The sequence below is a fragment of the Ambystoma mexicanum genome, chromosome 11 (genome assembly GCF_040938575.1).
Source record: "Ambystoma mexicanum isolate Mex_15411 chromosome 11, UKY_AmexF1_1, whole genome shotgun sequence".
In the NCBI taxonomy this organism is placed as follows: Eukaryota; Metazoa; Chordata; class Amphibia; order Caudata; family Ambystomatidae; genus Ambystoma; species Ambystoma mexicanum.
Window position 1 is genome coordinate 1,222,590,107 of NC_090934.1, and position 19,588 is coordinate 1,222,609,694.

The 19,588-nt window shown below is 46.4% G+C and overlaps 1 protein-coding gene across 1 annotated transcript in view; it reads left to right on the top strand.

The window, feature by feature from the left end:
- Positions 1 to 19,588, top strand: part of CYP11A1 (cytochrome P450 family 11 subfamily A member 1) — a 212,364-nt gene that overhangs the window by 140,468 nt on the left and 52,308 nt on the right. The window contains exon 2 of the mRNA XM_069624588.1: positions 11,759 to 11,914. Within this exon, the coding sequence (XP_069480689.1) occupies positions 11,759 to 11,914 (156 nt within the window). The remainder of the gene's footprint in view (positions 1 to 11,758; positions 11,915 to 19,588) is intronic.

The following is a 19,588-nucleotide window of genomic DNA, read 5'->3' on the forward strand; positions in this document are numbered from 1 at the left end:
TAGTGCTGTGCATAGCGCCTACTTACCGCATCAAGGCGCTCTCGAAACACCATCACCTGCCGGTGAGTCCAAATTCAGCCAACGTTCCACAGCGAACTTCTGCGCACCTAAGGAGAGAGAAAAGACATTATTGAATCCAAGAAAGGCTTACAGTATAACAGTAATAAGACCTACCTGAAAGACTCTAAAGGGCAGCATCAGTGAAGTAACTAGATCGCACTCACCCACAAAGGACAACGCGCCCCTGCCAAGAAGGCAGGACGGAGAGCACGCCAAAACCCATAACAAGGTGAGGAAAGGTCCGGGGAGGGGATGCTGGCATACGGGGTGATGGGAGGCTCTTACCCCAGTTGCCCAGTCTTGAACATTGCCCACCTGTTTTGCAGGCAGAACCTCCCCGCTGATTATACCCGGGAGCGGCTGAGAAGGGCACCAGAGTCCCTGCAGCTGGGTGGCGTCCCCTTGGATACCAGGTGAGCGTAACAGAATGCGAAGACTGCCAAACCAATCCACCTGGGCACCATGGAAACATCAGAATTAGACCAATTGGCCCAATTGTTGGCGGAACTTCGTGCCGAGGTTCACTCTGCCAGACAGGAGACTAACGCTCTCCAGAGAGACTTATTGGTGACTAAAGAGCGTACCGAAGATATCAGCAGGCAAGTCTTGCAATCACAAGCGGGTCAGACACCTCTACCTGGGAGAACCCACCAATGCAAAATCCTAGCATGTCATCCACTGTCTCTACTCCGGTACAAGTTGTCTTACCAGATACAGTTCCTTTGGCACCACCGTAGAGGTTTGCTGGTGATCCACGAAAATATGCAGCTTTCATGAATCAGTGTCGCCTTCATTTTCTTTGCAGGCCGGGAGCATTCCCAAATGACCAAGCCCAGGTAGCCTTTGTTTTATCATACCTAAGTGGCAGCGCCGCAGATTGGTCGGTACCATTGGTGACCCTTTATTACATAACTTTGGAGACTTTCAGAGGGAAATGGAAAAACTCTTTGCTCGCCATACCCGAGAACAAGCTGTGGACAATGAACTCCTTTCCCTCCGACAGGGGAATCAGGATTTGTTAATGTACATCGCTACTTTCAACCGATTGGTTGTTGAAGCTAGGTGGCCTGAAAACAAAAGAACCACGTTGTTTCATTGGGGCTTACGAGGCGAATTAAAAGATGTTCTAGCTCAAGTGGTTAATCCTCCCAGAGATTGTTCTGAATTCATAGACTTGGTTGTGCAACTGGACCACCAGTTGCAAGACCGAAAAGCAGACCGTTCTAAAATGGACCCTCGGCCAGTGTACGTTCGGCCTAGAGACAATGTAACTCGAGTGCAAGAAAATACTGTGGAGCCCATGCAAATCGGAGGGGTATGACCCCCACTAACAAAACAAGAGCAAGATAAAAGGAGATAACAACAACTATGTCTGTACTGTGGAAAGTCAGGGCATTTCCTGAAGGACTGCCCAGTGAAACCTCTGAGGAAGATCGTTGGAGCCACGGAAAAAGATGAAGAGAAGGAGTGTCAGTCGGGAAACTGCCCAGCTCGGCAAACGTAGAGGTCAGTTTGTCGAGTGAGGGAAAAGAGCCACCGACCTCACACTTTGCAATTCCGGTGATCTTAATTAATAACCAAGGGTCGTCAAGAATTCATGCCATTGAAGCATATATCAACAGCAGAGCAGTTGGGAATTATATACATCAGGACCTAGCTGCAGAGATGGGGCTTCCCCTGTGTTCCAAGCCGACTACAGACAAGGTAACCACGGTGGATGGGACAGAAATTGCTTCCGGACCCGTAACCCAGCACACAGCCGAGATAACCTTGCTGTGCCAGGACGGTCATCGGGAATTTATCTCGTTCGATCTCATCAAGGCACCTCAATTCCGGCTCATACTAGGGATGCCATGGTTAGTTGCTCAGAACCCTTTGATTGACTGGCGGGCAAGAAAATTAACCTTTCCCACCGACTGCTCTCCAGCCTGTTATTACCAAGAACAGAAACCTGCTTTCAGTATTTCTACGACTCCTGAAGTGGCAACTTTGGGAGTGACTAGTACCTTGCCTGAGGAATACCAAGATTTCCAGGATGTATTCCAGAAGGACCAAGCAAACATGCTGCCGCCGCACAGGCCCTATGACTGCCAGATCGACCTTGTTCCCGGTGCTCAGGTTCCTTGCGGCAGAATCTATGCTCTCACGGTACCCAAAAACCTTCATCTGAAGGCTTATTTAGACCAGTACCTCACAAATGGATTCATCTGCCCATCCAAGTCCCCTGCAGCTAGTCCTTTGTTGTTCATACTGAAAAAAGAAGGGGACCTAAGAACCTGTATTGAATACCACGCATTAAACCAGATCACTGTAAAGAACTGTTACCCCTTGCCGCTCATCCCAGAAATACTGGACCAGGTCAAAGATGCCCAAATTTACACCAAACTGGACCTTCGAGGAGCATACCACCTGGTGCGGGTCAGAAGCGGAGAAAAATGGAAAACTGCTTTCCACACCAAATATGGTTTGTTCGAATATCAAGTCATGCCCTTTGGGTTATGCAATGCTCCTGCAGCGTTTCAGTATTTTATGAATGACGTTTTGAGAGAGTTAATTGATGTCTGCGCCCTAGTGTACATAGATGATATCTTAGTGTACTCAACTTCAAAACAGGATCACATCAAGCACGTCCGTTCAGTCCTCTCCAAGCTCCGGAAACATTGTTTATATGCAAAGCTGGAGAAGTGCTTTTTTCAAGTCACCGAAGTTGAGTTTCTGGGTTTTATTCTTACTCCAGGAGGCATCAGAATGGACCCGCATAAAGTGGACGCCGTTTTGAAATGGCCATCACCAACGTCAGTAAAAGGGGTACACAGCATGTTGGGCTTTGCAAACTTCTATCGCCGGTTCATACCAGACTTCTCACAGGTCGTACACCCGATCACCATATTGCTAAGAAAAAACAACAAGAAATTTGCCTGGACCGAAGAAGCAGAGAAGGCTTTTCAGGAACTCAAGAAAAGGTTCACCTCTGCGCCAATCCTGCGATATCCTCACCCCGATCTTCCTTATAAAGTGGAAACAGACACTTCCAGCATAGCAATGGGAGCTGTCCTCTAGCCAAGAGATCCAGTAACAGGCCAGCTACATTCAGTGGCCTTTTGGTCGAAGAAATGTTCTCCCCCGGAGATGAATTATGCCATCACGGACAAAGAACTCTTGGCGATCAAATCCGCCTTTAAGGCCTGGCGGCACTACCTTCTGGGGGCCAGACACAGCATTACAGTTATCACAGACCACCGAAACCTGCAATACCTGAAGACAGCTAAAGCCCAGTCTTCACGCCAATTGCGGTGGGCCCTTTTCTTCGCCGAATACGACTATGTCATCACTTTTCGACCAGGGGTCAATAATGGAAAAGCTGACACACTCTCTCGTGCAGGCACTGATGACTTGATATATATGCCCCCAGATCCAGTCCCCATCATACCGGAAGACAAGCTCTTGGGCCTCACTACAGCCTTAACCCAAGTTGAACTGAGGGATAAGATTCAACAAACCATGAGCCCAGATGCCTTCCTCGCATGGCAAGCGCAAGGAGAACAATATTCCATTAAAGATCACTTACCCTTTTTTAAGGATCGGTTGAATGTACCCACCAAAGACTTACAACAATAAATTGTTGCTAGTTATCATGATTCCCTGATCAAAGGGCACCCAGGAATCACCAAGACTCTAGCCAAGGTAAAAAAGAACTTCTGGTGGCCTGCCTGGCGTAAGGATGTCATCCAATATGTTCAGTCCTACAGAGTCTGTGCGCAAAACAAGTCGCAAAAACAAAAACCATCCGGTCTTCTGCAACCTTTAGACATTCCTCCCACTCCTTGGCCCACTCTTTCCCTCGATTTCATCACTGACCTATCTCCCAGTCAACGGTTTAACACCATCCTGGTAGTCGTGGACTTGTTATCAAAGATGGCACACTTTTTTCCACTCAAAGGCCTCCCTGACGCACCCACTCTAGCCAAAGTGTTCCTGGATGGTATTGTAAGACTGCATGGCTTCCCATCAGTCCTGATCTCCGATCGAGGTAGCCAGTTCATCTCCAACTTCTGGAAAAAATGTTGTGCAATGACACAAATTGACATCAGGCTATCCACTAGCCATCACCCCCTAACGGACGGTCAGACTGAGAGGACCAAACAGACTCTTAAACAATTCCTACGGTGCATGTTACACCATGAACTAAGAGACTGGAAAGATTTGTTATGGATAGCCGAGTATGCATATAACAACTCTTTGCACTCCAGTACCAGACAAACACCCTTTTATACCCTTTATCGTAGACACCCACATACCTCAGAAGTAGATGTCCCAACAAATTTGGAAATGCCAGCAGTAAAAACTCTTCACACCATCACTCAGGCTTTCAGAAAGGCCAAAGAACATCTTATTTTCGCCAAAGAAAAACAAAAGCAATTTGCGGACCAACACCGGAAAAAGGCCCCAGACTATCAGGTAGGAGACAAGGTTTGGCTGGCTGCCAAGTTTGTACCCATCAAGGGAACCCGGACTTTTCAACCCAGGTACTTAGGTCCTTAGACCATCAAGGCAATTATCAATCCAGCGGCCGTCAAACTAGGCTTGCCACCTAACCTACAGATTCACCCAGTATTTTATGTGTCCCTATTAAAACCAATGCAGCCCTGTACACGGATTGGGACACCACCAAAACCCATACTTATTGACGGAGAACCAGAATTCGAAGACAGAACTATCTTGGATTGCAAGTATTCGAGGGGAAGGTTATACTACCTAGTCGATTGGAAAGGATTTGGACCCCAAGACAGATCCTGGGAACCCTGTGAAAACATTCATGCACCACGTCCGATCAGAACATATCATCGCAACTTTCCAGCTAAACCAGGGCCGGACAGAAGGAACACTTTGAGAGGGGCCTTGGGGGGGAGTGCTGTCACAACCCACTTCCTGAAACCCCCCCCCGGCAGGCCCCTTGGGCCAGGAGGGGTCTCGGCTCGGGCCCCCAAAAAGCCTAGGCATCCTTTGCCTAGGCCCTCTTGGGGCAAGTCCTGGTGCCTTTGGCACCAGGCTCATACTTAATGAAGACGTGTGCTTGGGAACTACTTTATTTCAATGCCAGTCAACATGGAGGCATCCACATAGCTTGGCTCCTTGGAACCAAGCTATGCGGTTTAGTGTTTTGGGTGTGGTAACCTAGGGACTATTTTACTTGGACTACTTTCTTGATGCTATTTAAACCACACCCGACTTGGAGAACACGCTTCGCGTTGCTTTGCAATCCTGCAACGTGACGCTCATCGTGTTCAGCAGCATCTGCGAACCTCGGAAGAACAGCACCTAAAAAAACAAAAGGGACATCGTTATTAGCAGCAGCTTACCTGTGATTCCACCGCTAGATGCCCTCTGCTCCTGCAAACAGCATCCAAGGAACAGCGAGCCTCCCGGACCATCGGATCTGCAAAAGGAGAGAAACAAGACATTAGATATTTACAATTGTGCCGGCAGCTTACCTCTCAAGTCGCCCATCGACCAGCACCGCCTTGGGACTTCTTGCTCCGGGTGAGCACCGCAACCTACGGGAACAAAAGACAACAGGTTAGCAAAGGCAAGGCATCATAGCGCTGCGCATAGCGCCTACTTACCGCATCAAGGTGCTCTCGAAACACCATCACCTGCAGGTGAGTCCAAATTCAGCCAACGTTCCACAGCGAACTTCCGCACACCTAAGGAGAGAGAAAAGACATTATTGAATCCAAGAAAGGCTTAAAGTATAACAGTAATAAGACCTACCTGAAAGACTCTAAAGGGCAGTATCAGTGAAGTAACTAGATCGCACTCACCTACAAAGGACAACGCGCCCCTGCCAAGAAGGCAGGACGGAGAGCACGCCAAAACCCATAACAAGGTGCGGAAAGGTCCGGGGAGGGGCTGTGGGCATATAGGGTGTTGGGATGCTCTTACCCCAGTTGCCCAGTCTTGAACATTGCCCACCAGTTTTCCAGGCAGAACCTCCCTGCTGATTATACCAGGGAGCGGCTGAGAAGGGCACCAGAGTCCTCGCAGCTGGGTGGCATCCCCGTGGATACCAGGTGAGCGTAACATAGTCGTACCATATATTTTCTAAGTTCCATGAAAGGCATCTTCTAAGTGCAATATCAGAGCTAACCTTCACAAATTCTTCTAGGGCAGTACATGTCCTGGCCTTTACAGTTCTTGATATGCAATTGACTTTGAAGTAGTTGGGTGCTTAGGTCATCTGTAAAGGCTGCATTATCACTAGATTGGAACAAGACATGCTGGTCTAAAACCTCTTTTAATCATAGCAGACAGTTTGACATCATTGGAGGAGAGGAGAGGAGGTGGACAAGAAACTAGGTGGTGAATCGGTGGTGGAGCGGAGCGTTGAGGAAATTGTGCCAGAGATTGTTAAAGGTGAGTTGTTGGTAGTGAGAGAAAGTGGTACCAGATAGTGAGAGTGAGCCTGTGATAGAGTGAGTGATTGATGGATTGTGTGAGTGGGGCTTGGTGTAGAGAGAGAGGGGTGAGTGTGAGCACAGAGAGATGAAAAGGAGGGATATTGTAGAGAGGAGCGAGGAGAGAAGGGAGACTAGAGTGAGGAGAGAAGTGAGAGTAGAGGAGAGTGGGTGAGAGGAGATAGGGGAGAGGTTAGAGAAGAAGGGCGGAGCAGAGAAAGGAGAGAAGAGGGGAGAGGAGGGAGGAGAGTGCATGAACATCAGAGGGACAGAGGAGTGGAGTGGATGGAGATAGAAAAGGAGGAGTTGGTCAATAAAGAGGGAAGAGGATCAGGAATAGAGTGGAGTCAAGAGTAGAAAAGGGACCATCAGTGAATGGAGCAGGTGAGAGTGAGTGGAGATAGAAAGAAAGAAGCAGAGTACATGGTAAGGAACAATACAGAGAAAACATCATTCCACAATGTGACCTGGGAAAGTTAGGATAGGCGAACCCCAAATGGAAACAATAGTGAAGGCCTTAGCTTTTAGGCCCTCTCTGAGCTAGTTTATACAGAGTAGGTATTACTGATCGCTAGTTGCCACTCAGGGCTTTAGGGAATCCCAGGCTAGGGAGATGGGAGTCCACGAGTAGACCAAAGAGGGGCGTGCACTAGTGTGACCCCAATCCTGGGTCTATCTGTTACAAGTCAGAATATTTGATCTTATTTTTTCAATAAAAACTCGAACTACACTTTGGAGTCTGGGAGGTTACCAGGCCATCTGCGACCCAGGGATGTGGGTAAGTGTTCACCCACCCCCCCCCGCCTCCAGTGAAGAAAGTGAAGAGGTTTAGACATGTCATTATGTTTAGGCATTGAACCTTAAGTGCAGAGACTGAGGACATTCTGGTTTTAAATCATACATGTTTCTATAAGAGGAAGTGTACATCAAGCTGCCTGTGTTGAAGATGGGGTACAAAGTATGTTAATCTACCCACATAGTAACTGTGTGTGCATGTGTGTGCGTGCGGGAGCAAATGAATCAACTTGGTGATTGATAACACGATTCTTGTTTCAAAAACGGACAAAATACATACATTGCCTAAAGGAAAAGGCATGTTCATTGGGTTCTATATCTAAAGGTCGACATCCAATAGATAGTGGACCTCAAGTAATACTGAAAGTTGACCTTCCCAATGTATAAATCCTATCAGGGGTAGGCTGGCCTATAGGGAACTCTGGAGATTTCCCGGTAGGCGGCTGCACACTGGGCCTCTTTTGTGTGGTATTTCCAAATGTTCCCATAGGAAAAGGGTTGGGCTTGCTTCCATCTCATAATCTCAATGATTGAATTGGCCATAAAATGACTTCAAGGTCATCCCTTTTGAAAGTCTATCCCATTTTCATAATATAATTATAACAAAATACACCAACGAAACTACGCGATTGTCCCAAAAAATTCCATTCAGAATTGTATTGTTTCTGCATCATAGATATTTACAACCCTAAACAAAAACTCTTCCCCTTAGCAAAGTCAACGTGCCTTAGCCAACACGCGTTTCTACCACTTTCTGGTCCTTTTCAAGGCAAGTATATATCTAGTGAAAAAAACAATATGTCTCAAAGTATTACAACCAGTCCTTGGTCACACCTATACATTCTCTGAGGATGGGAACAATATTTCTCACAGTTTTACAACTTATCCTTGGTAAGGCCTGTGCATGAATAATCCATCCCAAATAATTAGTATAGTGCAAAAGAAAAGAGACTTGAAGGGGAAAGGTATTGGGAGACACAGAAAGTGAAGTCATTAGAAAAACAACATATAAAATAGTAGTTTCCAATATGATCCAAATTCCAGATTATTATCATGTCAGTGACTCACAGGTCCATTCTTATTTAGTGTGTAAACCACACATTTATTTTGCTAAGGGGAAGAGTTTTTGTTCAGGGATAGAAATATCTATGATGCTGAAACTAAATTGAATACAGAATTGAATTTTTGGGTACAATCGCGCAGTTTGGTTGGCGAGATCGACAAAATGAGCAACGTTGATTGAAATAATGCCACCAGTTACCAGAACCTGGGAATAAGTGAAGTCATAAAGTACACTATATGAGAGTAGCTATGGATATTATATTGTAGAGGAAGCATCAGGACTTGTTTTTCCATGACAGGGCCAAACTAGAGTGCTGCTAATTGGAAGTGTATGTTCTCCCCAACATATGGCAAATGCAGGGAACGTCCCTGGGTTAACACCTATTTTTTGTTTCAAAGGAGGGCCAAACCTTTTACATGTTTATCAACTATACTCTATAATTTCAAGCCAAATTTGTGCCATCACCAGGGACGAGGGTCAGGACTGTGGATCATATGCTCCAGTGATGCTTAATAATGTAATTGTATATGTATATAGTTCTCCTCTTTACATTGGAGCACGCGCCCCATTAGCTTAATGTTACAATTTTAAGTCACCTGTTTCTTTTATATTATTTTCGGTTTGTTTTGTTTTGTTCCTGGTCTATGTCACACTTTTTCTACACACTCTATGACTGGTTCACCGCTACCCGTCAGTGTTGTGCTATTGTAGAGGCACCCTTTGGGAGCCCTCTTTCAACTCCTACTCCAATGGAAAGCACTGCATGCCCCGCGGTGGAACGAAGAGTTGAGCTAGTAGAGTCCTTGGTCTTCTGTTTCTGGCATGGTGCAATTATCCTCCCCCCACTCCTCTCCACCCTCCACAAGAACACCAGGTCCACTTTAAACAATGCAATACAACGCAAACAAGCACATTCTGGACCTAGAATAGGACGCCATACAAAACAGGTACTCAAATGCAGGTTATGTTACTGAGCCTTGCTATGGCATGGCTTTTGCCGGTGTGCAGTGATGAAAAAGTCAAAAACATTATGTCGAAAGTCATAATGTCGAGAAAAAAAAATGTCAATTTTTTTTTCAAAATGTTTTCTTTTTTTATTTATATGTTTTTTTGGGTTCTGCAACAACAAAAAAGGTGGAAAACAACACAAAAATTTGAAAAAAGGGGGGTTGGGGGAACCCCCCATTTCGAACAAAAAACCCCCCAAAAAAATACATTTGAAATGTAATTCGGTAATATCACTATAAACCGCTTTTGCCACTCATGTGGCTTCCTTGCATTTTGAGTTTTTGGTGGGAAGACACCAAAGGCTGCTATTAGTTCATCTGTGCAAGTCAGGCATCACTTTATAATTGCCCAGGTGGGCCCATGTTTTGAGAGTGAAAGGGATCAGTGTTTTGCTGGGTGTTGTGGCTGCATGCAGGTTAATCTAGGGTATGGAGAGGTATGGAGAGGTAGCGACTGTGCGAAGTAGATCTGGGTAGTTTAGTGCTTCTTGATTTGTGTAATGTTTGTTGTCTGGAGACAAGGATACAGCTGGAGAATCGTATTGCACAGTTTGGTTGAGTGAGCTGTTAGCAACAGAATATAATTGCAAATCTTACATAATACAGCATTGTTCACTGCATCTGTCACCAGTGTTATGATATGATAGGTTATTCATAATGCGCTTAGTACCCAGAGGTTTCTAAGCGCGGACCCGGGGATCAACTGTGGTGCTCCATGACGTCTTGCTTCCAAGGTGAGCACGTTGCCCCTGAGCTATCATCCAGAGACTCCTGTTGGAACAGCGGATGTGGTCATGCTGCACCTCACTTCATTGCAGCTTAGCATGTCAGCTTGAGACAGCCCCTTAGCTCAGCAGCAACGTGCTCGCCTTGGAAGCAAGACGACACGGAGCAACACAGGTTCGATCCCCAGGTCCGCACTTAGAAACTCCGAGTATTAAGCGCGTTATAAATGACCTATCAAATCTAAACAGAGTATGAGATGATTAGTGTTCTTAGGTAGGTTCCTATAAGGTGTATTGCAGGAATCGTTGCAGAGCTTGACATATAGTCTGGAGTGAAGGGAGCAGACAGGAACATTCTCTGCCTGGACCATACAGGCTTCAGGTATAGAAGTTACCCATGTGTTCCAAGGGCCATTCCTAACTTGCACCCCAAAAATAGTACTTAGTACTCATTAACGATACAAACGGTGCACTGTCCACAAGCAAAATTCGCTTTGGTGATATATAGCAGTCTGTTGCAATGTAAAGGCATTCGACCCAAGCTTAGAATAGAACAGGACCACCTCCTATTGTCATTAAAGCATTCTCCTAAATGTGTTTTTCAGCTGAATCATTTAAGGCCTCGAGCGTGGCCCCATGTCTGTTGTGTAACGTGCACCATTTGCACTTCGCCCTGGAGAATGCACTTCTTGCCATCTGAAGAGGCTGACGACATTTCATAAAACAGCATGGGACAAGAAATACTGAAGCAAATCACCGCAGTGAATACATATTGTTATTTGAAAGTGGTTTGGAGCAAGCAGGGATGAACTAGCTAATAACCTTCTCAGGCAAATTGCCAATTGGCCAGCTGCTTGATCCCCTGATTTTTCAAGGCGGCATCACTGCTTTAAGAGATACCCCTGTCTCTCCTCTTCAAACACTAAGCAGCGTGCTGTCTCCATTGAAAAATGCCCAGGAGGCTTGTGAGACCGGAGCCCGCCTCGGATATGGAGCAATTAGGCAGGCTACTGAAGTGGATGAAATTGAAGTGCTAACAGTGGCCAGGTAATGGGACAAACATACCTGTACCCAGTTCTTCACCAGAATCCCCACTTATACTTGGTACTCGATAACCTTTTATCCCACGTTTTCTGTGAGTCTGATACATGTCGTGATGGGTAAGTTGGTGCTTTGCTTGGACGCGGGCAGTACAACCACGGTGGTATGCTACCATCCTTTACGTAACGCGAGCCCAGATGTTCAATACTTTCTGACAGCCAATGCGTGGAGGACAGCAGGGTTCTTTAACACGTACACATACACCATAATTTTGAGAACAAATGTATCTGCCAAAGGTTTTAGATTCCCTGTGGAACCCAGCCTGAAGCATGGTAAGTATGTGCCACATCATAGTCACAGATGACTTAAAATACAACATTCAGAGGCAGCCTGGTCCATGTGTCCTTTCTAAAGCACATTTTATTTTTACTTCTTCCAGAAAATCTAAAAAGTATTGTTTAACTCTCCTCCTACCTCGAGCGCGCTTCAGATAAGAAGGTATACAACCAGATGCTTGTCGAGACACTTCAACCAGTACCATTGTTTCCTGTCCTACACATTCTCACTTCTGATGTGCTGCCTCTGTCCCACCATTGCCCTTTGATTTTTCAGGGAGAAGATTGGATACTATGAGAGTGTGAACGTCATCTTGCCTGAAGACGCGGCGGCCATCTTCAAAGTGGAAGGATGTTTCCCGGAGCGATTAACCGTGCAGCCGTGGGTGGCCTATCGGGACTTCCGCAACAAGAAGTATGGCGTTCTTCTCAAGTAAGTGCGGCACGGGATCTCTGGCAAGTGCAATAGTTATGCTCCATTAGGGTTCTAGTGAGTACATGTACACCCGCAAAAACAAATATCTCCTCCTCTCCAATAACACTGAAAAACAACCACAGCGAGACCTGAGTATTCGCTAGGTATCTAGAGGGCTTCACCCTGCTACTGACCCCATGCACCAAGTCCCTGGGATTCCACATTGACAGCCATCTCTCCTTCAAAACACACATGCAAAGAAAACCCAGACAGCTTGGTACCAATTATTTCTTTGCAGAAAATTTAGCCCATCCAGAGAAAAACCCTTTCTATTTTTGAATTTATTTGAAGATCTCGGATGTCCATTTCCAATGAATGACTTAGACTACAACATTTACAGATGGCAGAGGCATTCCCCCCGAAGGGTGCCTCTACAATAGCACAACACTGACGGGTAGCGGTGAACCAGTCATAGAGTGTGTAGAAAAAGTGGGACATAGACCAGGAACAAAACAAAACAAATCGACAATAATATAAAAGACACAGGTGATTTACAATTGTAACATTAAGCTAATGGGGCACATTCTCCAATGTAAAGAGGAAACTATATACATATACAATTACATTATTAAGCATCACTGGAGCATTTGATCCACAGTGCTGACCCTCGTCCTTTCTCAATCTGCGAATTCTTGAAATTCAGGGAGAAGCCCAGGCATGCAGCAACGAGCAAGTGTTCTCGAGATACCTTGGAAATTGCTGCAGGACAAACTTGGATCAGCCAGTCATCTAAGTACGGGACTACAAAGACTCCAGATCTCCTGAGGAGGGCTGGCACTACTGACATCAGCTTGGTGAATACCATGGGCACGGAAGTCAGATGAAAGGGGAGCACCTTGAACTGATAATGAGTGTCCCCTATGATGAACCTCATGAACCACATGTGCTGTGAGTGGATTGGCACAGTGAAATAAGCGTCCTGAAGATCCAGAGACACCAGCCAGTCCTGAGACTGAAGAGCCTGGCTAATTTCCCTCTATGTCACCTTCCTGAACCTTCAAGGCCCTGAGTTCAAGCATGGGACAGAACCCTGCCCCTTTCTTTGGAACTAGGAAGTATTGGGAGTAACAGCCCAAGCCTCTGTCCACGGCTGGTACCTCCTCCACTGCACCCTTCTGTAGGAGAGCTTGCAGTTCCTCCTGGAGCTCAGATACTGGTTTGGGAGAAGGTTTTGGTGGTCTGTACTGGGGATGCTTGTGAAAGGGCAACCAGTACCTTTGTTCCGCCAAATGGAGGACCCAGGCGTCAGAGATGATCTCTTCCAAACTCTCTCCAAGCCTGGAGACTCTCCCTCTAACCAGGGTAACATAAGTAAAAAGCTCAAATAGCCTTTTAGGTGGCAGGTGCTTTAGATGCCAACACCGCGGGCGACTGGTAGTTCGACTTGCCCTTGCCTCTACCTGGGCATGCAAATTTCAATTGCCCTTGTGTGGCCCAAGGTAAGTGTGCCATCCTTGGGAAGAGGTTGTATCACCCAAACCCCATTTCTCTGGAGCTAACCGAGACGGCCTGTTTACCTGGTTGTTGCATTGCCACTCCCAGAGGTCTAGCTGCCAGGAACTCATAAGCTTTTGGGCCAAACAGTGATTCCCCCCAAATGCCAAGTCGAGGGGTTTTGCCTGGACATTCAGCAAGAAATACAACATACAGAGGTAAGCAAATCTGCATAGCACTGTGCATGTACCCATGGATCGACCCAAACAATCTGGGGCATTGAGACTGACCTAAAGTTCTCGGCATGTTGTTTCCTTGCCATCCTTTACTATATCCAGGAAACCATCTGTGATCTCACTTTCCAGAAAGTGGTCAGCAGCTTCTGTGATAGTCATCCACAGAATGTGTGAATATTTAGCAAATGCACCACCTTCAAAGCCATGCTCCCTGTGGCAAAACCTTCTTGGCTTGACCTTCTTCGACTCTCGGACAGGAGGTTGGACAACGAGGTTGGAGGCCTTAAGCTCACGGTTGCAACCTGTACCACTAACCCCTCTGAGCTCAGATGCACTGACAAAAACGGGAGGGCTCCCCATGCCGGTTTATACTTTTTGTTGAGCATGGCGTTGACTGGGCACGGATGATGCAATATGTTCCTGATCAGATCTACAATGGCTGTATTGAAAGGCAGGGCTCTGTCCGTCTGTGGCCCTCTGTTGAGTAGGTCCATTAACTTGTATTGCAGAAGCAGCTTGGAAGGAGCGTTGAGACTGAGAGCAGTAATCACCCTCTCTACCACCTTGTGGTTCTGAGAGTTTGGGTGCACATATGGGGATGCTTGTTGCGACTCAATGTCAGTTGACTTATCGAGTCCACTCGTGTCATGTAGACCCTTCTCCAGCTCGACTAGACCCACGTGGTCGTCCATGAAATTGGGCATGGGGTCCATATCAACCCACACCAGGGGTTCCATCCCAAAGGGTATTGGATCACCTTCTTCATCAAACATCGACCGCATGGAGTTGAAGAAATCCGCCTTGGATTCTGGTGCATAGCCCTGATCCACCAAAGGCAGAATTGAGACGTGGACACCGATGGTGGAGCCAGCACCGAGGCAAGTTAATTTTGGATTGAGGTTGAGCTGAAGTGCCTTGGACTTTCTTTGGCCACTTTCGGGCAGACGAACTGGGCGTAGTCCAAGACGAATTAGCTGACGGAATTGAGGCTGAAGCTCTACCTACCAGTGCCTTCTCTAAGACCTGCATCATTTGTTTTTTTTTAATTCCTCCTCAAAACCCCCTTACCAGGGTAGGACTTACCGATTTCCTCTGACAAGTAGGAGCAGCACTTGTGTATGTGTTTCTTTTTGTCGTGGGAGGAAGAGGAGAAAGAGTGGTGGAATTGGCTGTGCGAGTGCCACCATTTATTTTATTTTGTGCAGTGTCTACCCTTCCTTTCTTTTTTTGCAGGGGACCCATCAGTGTCTGGCTCTGAGGATTTTCCAGATGACAATCTGAAAAGGGGCCTTCCAAGCGCTAGTTTTGTCAGACAATTCTTCAATGCTTTTGGGTTCACTGCCTGACAAGAACCACACTGCTTGGTGTCGTGTCCGCTCCCAGACACTACACACAAATAGTGTGCATGTCCGTGAGGGACATCTTCAAGGTGCAGTCCTAACAGTGCTTTAAATCCGACGGTTTGGGCCCGGACATTCTGATGCAGATAAGAATTTTAATAGAAAGGATTTGAGCTGTGTTCTATAACAGCGTGTTTAGCGTATGGAACAGGGGAACTGTAGGTGTGGTGCCATAGTGCATCCCTTAAGTACGATGACTGAAGTCATGTCCAGAGTCGAGAATTGGTCGGTCCAGACCAGCAATGGTCGAGAGATGACATTCAACCACACTACACCCCCTATCGAAATGTTCCAAGCAGCTGATGCTGGGCGGGATATCTATCAAGATGAGGAATCCGTGGGAGAATGCAATCCACTGAAATTTTATATGTCTCATGGACTGGGATATATTCTGACCCCCCCCCCGCCCCAGGAAGTTGGATGTGAATCATTTTGTTTTTCAACATTTGGGAAAAATCACTTCAGTTTTCATCTTGTTGATTGCCAATCCTTTATTTCCCATCCACCAGTTGAATCTCTTGAAAGCAGCTCTGCAGCACTGGATATTTGACCTTTAGCAAGCAGATAGTTGCTCCTTGTCTAGTCTAGTTGTGTGCAATCTGCTTTTTTTTGCTAACTGACAACATGTGATTGAATTATCTTAGCTGCCATTTCTCTGGTTGAATGTGCTCTGATGCCCTCTGGAACCTCCTTTCCTGCAATGGAGTAGCACTCAGAAATACATAATACTATCCACCTGGATAGTGTTTGGTTTGAGAATGACTTGCCCATTCTAGGACCAGCATAGCCCAGAAAAAGTTGATCATCCACCATGAATTGCATAAATCATGCGATAAGCTTAGACCCCTTTAAGGACGCAATCTATGGAACCTCTCCTCTACCTTAGTTGGTAGTGGGGAGGTTAAAGAACTGTGAATCCTTTGAGAAAGATGACATTTCGAGACTACCTAGGGCAAAAAAGACAGTCTGATTCTCAAGGTAACGTTGTCTCTGGATAAGACCAGGAATGGTGCTTTACAGCATAGGGCTTGCTGTTCTCTCACACTCCATGCCGAAGCGATTGCCACCAAAAGCACAGTCTTTCAAGTAAGGAGTCTGAGCAGATGAGAATGCATAGGCTCGAAGGGAGCACACACTAGAAAGGTCAACACCAGATTTAAGTCACAGGCCAGTGGAATGAAGGGATCCAGGGAGAACTTGTTTGTTAAGCTTTAAAGAAGTTGCATAAATGTAGGGATGGCAAAGTAAGGACCTTGCTCAGGTGTGCACTTAAAAAATGATAACGCAGCCAAATACCCTTTTACTGTTGACGCCTGAGGTCCCTGTTGGGCAATGTTCACAAGAAAAGGTAGTTCTGTTCCTATGTGGCACAATTAAGAGTAAACCTTTCTAATCCTGCACCAGCTGCTAAATTGTTTTCATTTGCAACTATACAGAGCTTCATTGCATGGTCTTCTTGAAGAAAACAAAACCTACATTACATCCTCCAGGGCGTCCCTGTCCTTGGATCTTATTCTTTCAGAAGGCATGCATGAAGGCTGAGAGAATTCATGGTCGGGTGAAGTAGTATGTCGCTTGCCTGTGAAAGCAAGTCTGCCCTCTCAGGAAGATGCCATGGGGGATTGATGGCCATGTCCAGAATGTCTGAGTACCACGTCCCACTGGCCCAATCAGGGGGATCAAGATCATAGTGGTGCGAACCTGCTCAACCTCCTGTGAACGTGAAAAATTACAGAAATGTGTGGGAATGTGTAGGAAGTGGAATATTCAATCTAACAAAAACTCATTCCCAGTGCCCCTTTCAGGGGAAATTACCTTGTGCAGAACAGTTTGCACTTCCTGTTGCAGTTGGAAGTGAAAGGATCCACCTGAGGGTTTGCACAACCCGTGATGACCTCTAAAAGGACCTCCTGGCACAACTCCCACTCCAGGGAGATCGAGCCCTGCCTACTCAAGGCAACTTCCATTGTGTTCTCCACCCTGGCTAGATGGACAATAGAGAAGGAGATCCTGTTCTGTAATGGCCAAAATCAGAGGTGTATTCCCTCCCTGCACAGGGGCATGACCTCACAGCCCCTCTCTTGTTGAGGTACTGTATGGCCTCTGTGTTGTCCGTCATTATTAGTACAGCCTTAGCCTATATCGAAGGCAAGAATGCAACCAGTGCCAGTCTGATAGTGTGATAAATGCTATTGATATGACAGCTCAACACGGGGATATCACCATGCGATATCCTTTTCCTTCGTTTAAGATGGAAGTGCATCAGAGTACCAGCGGCAGCGGGCTAGTGTTTCCGACAGCCGCAGGCGGGCCGGGAGCCATGCCCCCTGACGCACGCTACGCATATCAGGATACGCAGACGGCTATCCAGTGCGTTGCTACTCTCCATCGAGTTTGGTCACGCTCCGTAAGCTCGTCTCCTTACTTTCCTTACTTACGACGAATGTATTGGATCTTTTTCTTACTAGGAAAAGGGACTCCCTGTTAGTTCTGATCTATTGTTGTGTTATTGTGTTCTATTCCTTCACTAGCTCGGTATTGGAAAAACTAAGGATCATTCAGAGCTGCTTTCTCTTTCACTTTCACGGCGTCGCGAAGACGCAGCAGCTGATAACAGACACTCCGCACCAGGGTAGGTTAGCGGTAGTCTCGATTCCCGACTCTTACGATCCTCACTATTCATTTCAGCAGGATAGGGGCGAGCTCTCGTTCTGATTATTCTTCCTTCTACACTTACAGACATCCAAGCTCTAACTCCAGCTTTAGGGATTTCGGCTGCCTCGCCATTGATCTACACAAGCTTTCAAGGCTGAATTCTTCACCTCCTCCTGTTTCAAGGGTAACAGTGTTTTCATCTTTGGTTTCTGTAGGATATCCTTTCTGGTTATCTTGTACTACGAAAATACTGATCCCACTCTGTTCCCCATTGCAGTTCTTTGGTAGAGGTGTTAGAGCACCTTTCTTCCAACATTGGAATTTACATCCTCCGTCGTTCGGAGACTTCTGATTCATATCCCAGGGTGAGTCATATGATCCAGTGGGAAGTATTTCATTCTTTCTTTCTAGAATACTTCTTTTCTGAAGGATTCTAATTTACCTCTGATTTTGTTCCTTCATCCTAATTAGTCTTTCCCAAGCCTGGAGAACAAGCCTTTTCCTTGGAGAAGAGAACCATTCTGACTAGACGAGGGGAGCTGGGTACAGGACACTTCGAACTCTAGCAGCTCTTCCCCGCAAAGGGTTTCGCCCCATTGGGGGTTTTCCCTGGAAGTCTCACCACAGGCTGAATCTTTATTTCCAGTCGGTGAAGGGGCTTTTAGGTATTTCCCCATTATCATCTTGATCAGAAGAGAGCTGTTCAAAGGAAGACTCAGGTGGGTGAATCCTACGCAGTGTTTGAACCTTATCAAAACAATTGTATTACTAAATATTACAGATAGCAACGCCCAAAAGAGAGGAAACAGCCAATAAAGAAAAAAGGCTGTTTTGGCACGGTTCAAACATTTCTGGGTGACACCTCAGGTTTAGATGGACCAGCAAATCCAACAGCTGATCGCTGCCGTACAATCCTTGACTTCAGAAGTACAAACCCTCAAACAAGAGAATGCTGCACTCTTACAGAATCAGCAGCAGGCAGCCCAACAGCAAGCAGCTCAACAGCAGGCTGCTCAGCAGCAGGCTGCTCAACAACAGGCTGCTCAACAAGTAGCAAGCGAAAGGATGCCTCATTGCTCAGAAGTTCCCCCTGGAGCATTACCCGGAGGGCAGTTTGATGGAAACCCTCATCGAGTAAAAGAATTCTTAGATGCTTGTACTGTGCAGTTTGCTTTCAAGCATGCTTTTTTTCATACAGATAGAGACCGTGTAGGGTACATGATTTCCCAAATGTCAGGACCCGCTTTAGCTTGGGCCACTCCATTGGTCACCTCCAATAACCCAATTCTTGACTCACATACGGCTTTCAGTAACAGTATTCGCACAATGTTTGCGAGACAAGAAATTAGGGTAGCCTCTCAAGAACACTTGTTGGATCTAAGACAGGGGAACCAAGATATACTAGCTTATATCACCCGATTTAAACAAATGGCTAGCAAGACAACATGGTCGGATGATGCACAGGTTACCTTATTTCGTAGAGGTCTTTCCGAAGAGCTGAAGGATGAGGTCTCTAGGGTACCTCGCCCTTCATCCTTGGCCGAATTAGTGGCGCTGGTTATGCAGTTAGATTATCGGATTAGAGAAAAAACAGTGAAAGAAGGAAAAGAAGAGGCTTACGCCCCTTTCCTCCTCTGTCCTTATCTACGGCTTCAAAATCCAGTATGGAAGAACCCATGCAATTGGGAACCACGACTCCTCGGGGTCCATTATCTACAGAAGAGCGTACCCGAAGGAGAACCCACAATTTATGTATGTGTTGCGGGCACATACACATGTGGTGCAAGAATGTCCAATCGCTCCCCCGAGAAGGTCGGGAAACGCCAGTGCCTGACCGTAGGAGGAACCGCGGTTCGGGAACCCTCTTTTGTATCAGGTTCCTCACACAAGTTGCAACTCTCTGTGTG